General features: G+C 31.2%; 1 protein-coding gene across 1 annotated transcript; it reads left to right on the top strand.

The window, feature by feature from the left end:
- Window positions 1-273: 273 nt before the first annotated feature.
- On the top strand, window positions 274-1768 carry LOC149200233 (2-methylene-furan-3-one reductase-like). Its single transcript, XM_089399536.1, has 3 exons — window positions 274-529; window positions 639-1122; window positions 1209-1768. The coding sequence occupies exons 1-3, from the start codon at window positions 341-343 to the stop codon at window positions 1475-1477; spliced, it is 942 nt and encodes a 313-aa protein (XP_089255662.1). The 5' UTR covers window positions 274-340; the 3' UTR covers window positions 1478-1768.
- The last annotated feature ends 9101 nt before the right edge of the window (window positions 1769-10869 follow it).

Below are 10869 nucleotides of genomic sequence, written 5' to 3'. Positions count from 1 at the left end.
CACAGGAAACGTTTTGGACTCTGCCGATATGAATAAAACTTATGGCGTCACGGCAAACGTAATTAGGTTTTGACCAAATGAGCCACGGTTGAATCTTTCGTAGATGCATGGGCCACCACAGAAGTCATTAGATATTGGCTGTCGACGACGGCTGGGGTGTTTTCCATCTACACGCAATGTATCTACACGCAACAACGTCAGCAAATATGCAGAGCTGCGTGCACTTCATTAATCGCTATAAATACTCACCCACGGCATCAGAGGAGTCAGTGAATTACCCACTATCTGCTTCGCCGATCAGAGTGAGACAAAAGGGAAGGAACACAGGTTGAAAGAAGATATGACTAAAATGCAGAAAGCGTGGTTCTACAAAGAATATGGATCCATAGACGTTTTGGAGTTCGGTGAATTCCCTGTGTCAAAGGCGGGGCCAGGCCAGATTTTAGTTAAAGTCCGAGCTGCCGCGCTGAATCCCGTCGACTTCAAGAAACGGGAGGGCTTATTCAAAACCAACGATTCCGACTTTCCGGTATTCACTTGTTTTGCTTTTGCTTTAACATAAGCTACTTCATCAATCATATATCTATCGGTTGTTTATTCCTTTGTGTAATTTGGCATGCTTCGTTTGTGTTACGCAGGCTGTGCTTGGTTGTGATGCAGCCGGAGTGGTAGTGGAAGTTGGCGATGGCGTTTCCAAGTTCAAGAATGGTGACGAGGTCTACACCGACGTTCAGGACTTCACAGCGGGCAGGCCAAAGCAATTGGGGACACTCGCCCAGTACACCCTAGTGGAGGAACACCTGGTGGCGGCTAAGCCCACTAATTTATCGTTCGAGGAAGCAGCGAGTTTGCCGCTTGCGATACAGACTGCTCAGCAAGCGTTCGATATAGCGAAATTTGAGAAGGGGCAAAGCGTGTTCATAGTGGGAGGAGCGGGCGGAGTGGGCAGCCTCGCTATTCAGCTGGCAAAGCATGTGTATGGGGCTTCAAGGATTGTTTCCACGGCTAGCACTGGGAAGCTTGACTTGGTTAAAAGCCTGGGGGCAGATGTGGTCATCGATTATACAAAGCAGAGTTACGATCAAATCTCCGAGAAATTCGATTTCGTATACGACACCATAGGTCGGTCACTCATTTCTTTTGCTTCGCATGGCTTTAGTGCAAACATAATGTAATCTAGTAATGGAAATGTTTTATTTAATGTGCAGGGGAGTCGGCCAAGTCTCATGTGGTGGCCAAAGAAGAAGCCAAAGTTGTGGACATAGCTTCGTTTCATCCTCATCCCAGGGCTGAATTCTCCATGTTAAAACCCAAAGCCCATAACCTGGAGAAGCTGCAGCCGTACATAGAAAGTGGGAAATTGAAAGCAGTGATCGATCCAAAGAGCCCGTATTCATTCTCTGATGTTATAGAGGCCTTTAAACATCTAGAAAGCGGGCGAGCCAGAGGAAAGATTGTCATTTCGACCATCGAATAAAAGAAGGGTGGATGCAGGATCAAACATTATGCCTGTCTCGTTGTAGGCTTTTTACGGAATGCTAATGAGCATTTGTGGGCATTTTGAATCAGTTTAAGATATATGGATTTATTTCAGTTGGAGCAATTTTAACTTGGGATTTTCAGAAATAAGAGGCCTTAAATCTTATGGAGTTTTAAGAAGCAAGACATGTTGAATTTTACGAGTTTTCACTGTGATAAGTGCAGATAAGGTGGTGGGCAGTAGTTACATATTGCTTGCCGAGTTAGCATTTCAATGTTAGAGCCACCAAACATGTCAACGACAAATAAACCTTTGCATATGTCAATCATAACTGAGTGCGTTATATACCTTTGCCTATTCACGCGTCAAACATATAACTTCCCTATTTTCTAAATATGTGAATTTTTAAAAATTACACGTAGATCAATGTATTTGCATTCATCCTTGTTTTTTCGATTCATTGCCGTATCATAACTATAAACAGAATATCAAACTTCCATTAAGAATTAGTGATATAAATAAAATACCAGAAGCAAAACTTACATGATTTAAAAGGCAAGTGACATTTTTTTTTTTACCCAGAGACCCACTTACAAGAAGCAAATATACAGGATTTAGTTATTATTATATTTCCAGCGTAATGGAGAGATTTTACAAAAAATTACAAAACTAAGAAGGATATATCTGTCAATAACAAGTTTAAAAAAATTACAACTGCTCAAAAATTGATTAATAAATTACAATGGCTTATAAAATATGATAATATGTTATTCTTGAATATGAATATAATAGATAGTTTTTGGAGGAAGCATTAATTTGAAGCATTAATTTGAATTTTTTAAGTTAGAAAATAAATCAAATTTAAATTGGACATTTAAAATAGAAAAATATTCTATGATTAAGTGAAGTAAAAGTCAAAGGTAAGATGTATTTAGACCTCCAAAAATCAGGGGAAGAAACGGCAGAAAAAAGAAACCGCCATATATTCGAAGTGGAAAATTTTAACCGAACGCTAAAATTGCTGTCCGCAAGCTCATGCAGTTTCTGGAAGAAGATTCGATCCATAACAACTGATGAGGAGATGGGTGACTGGGAATTTCTTAAAATTTCTGACCCGGGGGATACGTGGCGCATGTCCTTATTCAAACAATCGCTTACAATCACTGGGTTAAAGGGCCTCCTGGCTAAAGCAGAGCAGGTGCGAAAGAAATGGTCAATCTGGCTAAAGGGGTCTGAATCGGTGAGCTTGCTTTCCTGCGTGTAGCAATGACTGAACAGGATAAGAAGCTGAAGCTATACAGCAGCAGCTGAATCGGTCACCCAGCCCAGCGGAAGAAGCACTCACAACTCCTGCGGTAACGATTGATATGAAATATGTTTAAGAACATAGAAATTTTTGCGGTTTTAGCTTTGACCTGAAATGATAGTAGAAAGTATGCAGTTCAGAACATATTTTTAGGCATAGTTCTAGAAGGCTCATGATTGTAAAGTTTATCTAGCTCAGACTACATCTAGAGCCTTCGTTTTTGGGCTGCTTTCAAAACTATCGATGGCACTCTGGCCCGGTTCCCCAGGGGCGGGCAAAGACTGATTATGAATGATGTAATGTTTTTTGAACGAGTAATAGAATAGAAACACCTCACTTACAAAAAAAAAAAAAGTGAAGTAAAAGTCAGTGGAGTTAGAAATTAGTTAGAATTGATTTATAATTCTCACATGTAAAATACTAATCTAACTAGTTAAATTTCAAAATATGATTAAATGTCAATTAAGGAGAAGAAAGAGAAAAATGGTGGCTAATTACAAAGAGATAGGGAATAATTGTAGTCACTCTAGAGAGTTCTAGGGATATGATAAATTAAATTAATAATGTGGAATTCCATATTATCATCCAATAAATCTACATTCAATGCCACATATCATCTTATTTGGTACCTCTACTCAAAAAATTCATGCTAAAAATAGAAAATGTGTCAAATCATAGGGAATGTCTAGTAAAGAATGAAAAAATGATCATATGTGCACCTAATAATGCATGGAAGAGTGTCCTTATAAAGCTTTGATGAACAACAAAATTCAATGTACCCCAACATCAACAAAATTTAGAAAATATCTGTCCTCATGCATGAGTTCATTCTTTATGGAAAATTTCCTAGTTAAAGAAGAGGAAAATGATGAAGAAAATCATCAAAAAAATGAGAAGGCTAATCATATTTGTTAAGGAGTGCAGAATAAAGTGGTTTCATGAAATTGACACATCAAAAAATTAGTCCCTTTTTCTCTTTCCCAAAATTTCAATTTTTGTATTATGGATAAATAATGTGAATCATTGTTAAAAAGTGGGAAAAAAACTAAATAATAATAACATTAAAATGGATGGAAAGGCTCCGCCATCTCTGTGAGAATACGAACATGGAGAATGAAAATCACTTCCTCTTAGAGTGCCCACGTACAACCACATTAGATCTCACTTTCAAAATCTTTGTTGCAATACTCATCTTCCTAGCCTTTATGTTGTCAAATTACAGTGACCTCGGGGAGGCTTCTCTCCAAGCTTTTTGAGCATAGGAATAAATCTTAAATTAAACTAAATAATTGTTTCTTTAGGTCCGATAGAACAAAGTTGGGTCTTAGTGGACGTTAACCACCACCACCACCATCATCATCATCAATATATATATATATATAATTAAAAATAAGAAACTAAATAAGATTTATAACCTGATTTAACACTTCATAATTATTTCCCTCATAGCCAATTTCATTTAATTATATTAGAGTAAATGTGAAATTATATTTTAAGAGAATTATTTACATTTGATATATATAAATATATATCTATATATAGATATAATTTTGATAGTTTATTTAATCCATTTTCTTTTTTAGATTTTAAAATATTTGGATAATCAAGTGTGGAGGTTGATGACAATATAATAAGTTTGATAGTTATTTTCATCCATTTTCTTTTGATTTTAAAATATTTGGATAATCAAAGTGTGGAGGTTGATGACAATAGTAACAAGATTAACCAAATATTTATTTTATTTAATTTGTAATTAAATAATAATTTTATTAATATAAATGTCAATAATAAATTAGGACAAAATCACTATATTGCATTTTGTTAAAGTGTTTATTAAAATTTATACATTTACATTTTTTGTTATCTATTTATGTTTTTAGTAAAATTATTATAAAATGATAATAATCACTGTGTAATTTTCAGATCATTCTAGATTAGACATTTAATTAGTGCACAAATATTAGGAAATGAAAATAATTATATTTTGTATTATTTTAAATGCCTCTCTATTATTTTTCTAATAGAGTAAGAAACATCACAAATATAATAGAACTTAGCTATTAAAATATAACATAAGAGAATCAAATTAAAAATACCAATAATATCAAAAATTTAACATATCACAAAGCCTTTTCCAATAAACTAATCTTTCAATGCTACTATATTAATATGAATATGATTTCAAACATTCACTCTATTAAATTATGTTTTGGTACTACCTAGACTATTTTTCAAACAAGATTTGAGAACAAATTCATTATAGAATTGATCTATTTTTACTCAAATGTAAATCTTAAAAATAAATTTTAGAAAAAAATGAAAGCATTGGTAATAAGAAGTTTGATTTTATAAGTCCTAATAACTTATATCCAAGTTTTTTTAATGTTATAAACTAAAACAAAAAAATATATAATTCTTGTGAGTTGCACATTGAAATTAAAAATAATTCAAAAATATTTTGGGATGAACCATTGTGTGAAAATTATTAAAAAATAAATAAATTTAAAATTAACCATCATTTCCTTTAACATAAGACTACCATTAACAATATGGCATAGATTTCCATATTTTATTACATAATTACTCTTCAATTTTGAAAACCACAAATAGCTTTGATATTTTGGCTTGTTTTTCCATATTTAAAATGTTATATGTAAAATTGAGATTTTGAGTAATATTTAATATGACTGGTTTTTTTTAAAATAATTTATTATTATATAACAATAAAGTTGGCGAAGTTCTAAGTTATAATAATAAAGTTTGAAGTTAACAACCTAATCTAATACAGAAAGGCTTGATTTTCCTTGAATAACAATAATAAATCAACCTAAATTACCTAGCCAAAGATGATTATCCTCACTGCTAGTTTGACAACAAAGTTACAATAAGCTTTTTCAACCCCTTCCAAAATAATAAAATTATAAATTCGAAATTTTTTGTTATATAATAATAAAGTTCAAAATTAGGTGCCGCTTGTTCCAAGTTTTACAGTTTTAAATGAATTTCCAACAATTGTAATGCCCTTGCTGCACAGTTACGTCCTTAGTCGCTTGGGAATTATATTTAGAATTATTTTTTGTCCACGGAAATAACGTGGAATTTTCATGTTTTTCAAAATTAAGAGTAAAATAGTGGATCAACAACACGTTATACGCCTTTGCAAGCTCTTTTAAACTCTGATCACGAAAAACGAAGCGATAAATAATAGCCACTTACAGTCAATCATTTTTAATTCAAAATGCTTGGTGGCATAAATATTAAAAAATTACTTACCATTTTTACAAATAACTATTTGAAAATTAAAATGATAGCAAAAAAATTGTGAAAAAACCCTTCATCTCTATTAAACAATGAAATCTTAATTACTTAAAAACAATACTCTGAAGTTCATCTATCTCTTATTAATTTTTTAAAAATAGATTAAAAGAAAAATAGTTTTTATTATTTTTATGAATAATTACAAATAAACTCATTAACCCAGGGAAACAATAATGTTATATTAGATTTACGTCTTATGTATGTGACCCTTTTTTTTCCGGGAGTGTCAACTACCAACAATTATCTAGGATGATGCTGACGTGCTAATTGTAACACCTCTCCAAGCCAGAGTTACAAAAAATTAAATATAACATCTACATAAGTTGCAAAATGAGTTTAATTGCACTCCTCAACAGTTTAAAGGTGGTAACAGTGATTAATAGTTCAATCGGATTCGCTATTGTATACATGTATTTACTAAATACCATATATAATTTCAAATGTAGTTTGGTACCTCATTTAATTATTTACGGAGTTGTAAATGTTGGAAGTCGTGTTTTGATTTAACACTTGTCCTATCATAAAATTAATACGTCGATATATCTTAAGTGGAGTTTCTAGAATTAAAATTGTGGAGCGATGGCTGTGTGAAAAGATATTTTTTATTTTACGAAAACAGAAAGATGTAAGTCTCTCTAAAATTTCTAGATTCACTATGGTAAATGGTTTTTCTTTTATGAATATATATTTCAGATTATTTTTTTACTTACTCATGGTCGAATTTCAATTTTATTATATATCACTGCATTTTCAAAGAAGACTTGTTATAAATTGTGAAGATGTAACAATCGAATGTGACTCTTTGCAATCGGTCGATAATCAGTCAAAAAAGTCTGATCCACGACTTCAGTATCAATCGAATGTGACTCTTTTCCAGGGTAAGGCTTGCAAGTTCGCTACTGAAATGTGAATAATCATGTTATCTCACAGTGTTTTCTTTCTTCTTTCATGGCTGAATGGTCTGAAACAATCGGAAAGGATTTGATATGATGTGAAAGTTGTTTTTTTGGTTCTAAGAATCTGTCTTTTTTTTCTATCTGTTTCTGGGCACCTCTTTTGTCCCATCAATGTTATGTAATTTAGATCTTTATATTCTCTTAATATAATCCATGAAGGTTTTTTTCTCGGACAAAAAAAGATGTAACATAGGCTATAAATGGCCGTAAGATGCACATCTCGAAAGAAAAGTTTGACACACGAACAACGTTTGATGCGTCAGTGTACACATGGAACATTAAATATTACTCTGTGTGAATTAATACTAACAACCAAACTACGATGCCACATGCTACAGTCAAATGCAAATCCTATAGCTTCCATATAAACTCAACCTGAGTAAAGACTCCCAATGCAGTAAGCGATAATATTTATAAAAGGCAAAATGGAATTAGTGTCGGGTGGTTTACAAGTTGATCGCTTTTTCCATGAACAACTTAAGAATCAAAGTAATTAAGTTCACTGCAAAGTTTAACGATTATGTATACTGAAAATGATCTCAGGAAGTATGGATCACTGCCATGACTTACACTATAAGGATATAAACTGAGCACCAACCTCCATTCCAACCAGTCAATCAAGGATCTTCATATTACCCCTGATGAAGTATGGATCACTGCCATGACTTACACTATAAGGATATAAACTGAGCACCAACCTCCATTCCAACCAGTCAATCAAGGATCTTCATATTACCCCTGATGTCATGGATGATATCAGGTTACCAAGTAGAAGAGTAGTACAATGGAAAAACATATTTTAAGAATGCAAGCAAAAAATAACATGGCAAATTGAATTCTACTGAAGTATATTGTCCAAATCCATCATTCCCATTGTATCAACTCTCCAATCCGGCTGTCGTAACATCAACATCACATTATTTTTCCTATCAATCCCATTTTTCGTCTTGAAGAAGTTTTAAGAGACTCGTCGCTCAAAACCAAAATAAAACAGGTCAAGTGCCTATTAATTATGGAAGGTGACCAAGAAAACTTGACTTGATTCACTATTGGAAGAAACCATCCAAAATAGAACAAGTCAAGTGCCTATTTATGAATTCTGACCCTGAAGAGTTGTGCTAATAATTAAGCGTAGGTGACAAAGAAAACTTGGCTTATTTACCATCCGAAGAAACTATCTAATAAAATTAGGTCAATTTTTAATTTCAGACTTTTGTGATCTATAATGTTTTTTTGGCTTTTGGAATAATCACATCATCAATATTAGATTGGAAGAAACCATCCAATAAAACTGTTAATCTAACATAATTTCTAAGAAATTGTTTAATTATTCAATGTTTTGATTTCTTGAGTCAAAATTTGTGATACAATTTTGGTAGAGATTATGACTTTTTATTGTTTGAAATACATTTATAAATACATAAAGATACTCAATACCCTAAGACACTTTTGAAGCACTCTACTAGTGCAGATATGCAATTAAAACTTACAATTCCAACAATTATTTATCAAATTTGAACAATTTAATTAAAAATATATACCAAAAAAATAAAAAAACCTTTAATAATAACATTGTATTAATTTCAAATTTCAAATATATTTTTCCATTTATATAATATTAATACAATAAGTATCAAAAAATTAGAGATGCATTATATTAAGGTAATCTCATATATTTAATTAATCTAATATAATTCTTTTTGTTATAGTCAATATATGCTCAATAATTAATGTATAGAAAATAATAGAGTCTTCAATAATTAGGTAAGTAATGGATTTGGACAACTAATACCACCAGCATAGATCCATCTTGAGTACTGATCTAACATGAGCGTGGAGGGATTAAATTTCTTCACGTGTAAACTTTTTTAGAGTACAAAATACAATGTATTTCACTTCTAATCACTGAAAACATATTCACAATTTTTTTAACTTCTAATTACTTTACAACATATTCATTTGTTTTTAATTTCTTCATGTGTAAACGTTTTTAGAGTGCAAAATACAATGTGTTTTTACTTTTAATTACTTTACAACATATTCACACATTTTTATACTTCTAATTACTTTAGAGGGTGTTCATTTTTTTAATTATAGCTAATATTAGACGAACGAAGAAACTTACACATCCCACATCCCCTCGTCGTACTGGGTTGTACGATGAACCTCTCCACTCAATAATATAATACTTCTCTACTAGTTAGGCATGCATCTGCCAACGTAGGTATTGCACATAGGGTATCAAGTTGATTACCTATTTAATTCAATGAAACATGCCAGCTTTTTTTAAGTTGGCAAAGTGCAACTTTAAAAAATATTTTCTAAATTTTGTGAATTATTTTATTCTTATTTATCTATCATCTAATATTTTCTAATTTTTGTAAATTATTTTATTCTTATTTATCTATCATCTGATTGGTGATTCATTTTAACATATTATTTCCAAATTCCTTCGAAAACCAGCAGGTGGACGAGGAGTGTTGAACATAACATCAATAATATGTATGTTGTATTTCATTCAATGTGGCTCCCTAAGCAAGCATGACTCCATTTATCGTTTAATTTTCCCACGCTGAACCTAGGAAAGTACAAAGCCTTCCAGATTGTAATCCGCATATTTTAATGTGTCACATTTTTTTAAGTTTTGGTAAATCATATACAAAATTCACAAATATGTTTGATAATCTAGTTTCAACAATTAAATAATTCATTTTTACAATAATTTTTTAATATAATTCTAACATTATATTTTTCATTTTATTATAAAATATATTTTTAATAATCATAAAGCTATAATAATTTAATAATAATATTTTCATAAAGAAAAACATGATAATAATCATTCATGTAATTATTTAACTTTTATATAACTGTAATAACTTATTTTACTAATATATTTTTAATATAATATAATATTATTTATTTTATTGTGATAAAGCTATATTAATATAAAATTTGTAAATTTAAAGTTTTATTAGGCTTTATTTTGCACAAAAACAAATATTTTTTCAAAATCCAAACATAATCAATTCTACTTGTATTGATGAAATTTATGTAGGGTATGATAACTATAGTATAACATCGTTAACATGTTCAATCATATTTAGCCATGGTTATTCATGGTTAACATGGGAAACACAATCAACTATAGTCAACATGGTCAATCCACCTCAATAATGATCAATCAAACTCAACAATGTTCAACCATTACCAACTATACTCAATATTATCAAACATGTTCATCTATAGTTAAACATTAACAACTATACTCAACCACATTAGCCCATAGTCACCCATGGCCAACCATGTTCATCCATAATTAACCATGGTCAAATAAAACCAATCATGGCCAATAATGGGCAACAACACAACCATATTCATCCATCCTTAAACCACCTCAACAATGGTTAACCATGGACACAATGCTCCTCCATGGTTATCATGGACAACCATATTCACATATAGTTAAATATTGAGAACCATGAATAACTCAAGGACTTTTAAATAGTAAATGACTAATTTACATCTAATTTTTATAAATAGTTGATTTTTTTTAGACAACTTCTCAAAACCATTATAAAGGATATACATATTATAAGTTTATCAATATGTCACATACTCTTACTAAAACTGAATCTTGGTTTTTACTTTATTTAGGTATGTTCAAAACCATTATAAAGGGTATACATATTATAATTTTATCAATATGTCACATTACTCATACTAAAGACTATATCTAGTTTTTAACTCTTATTTGCTATGTTAAACTAAGCAGAAGGGAGTAGCTACCATGTAGCGCTTGTTTGAGG

The sequence above is a fragment of the Pinus tabuliformis genome, chromosome 2_1, assembly GCF_031772625.1.
Source record: "Pinus tabuliformis cultivar Carrire ecotype Pingquan chromosome 2_1, CPIR1, whole genome shotgun sequence".
Classification (NCBI taxonomy): domain Eukaryota; kingdom Viridiplantae; phylum Streptophyta; class Pinopsida; order Pinales; family Pinaceae; genus Pinus; species Pinus tabuliformis.
This window is presented reverse-complemented; position numbering and strand designations above follow the sequence as displayed.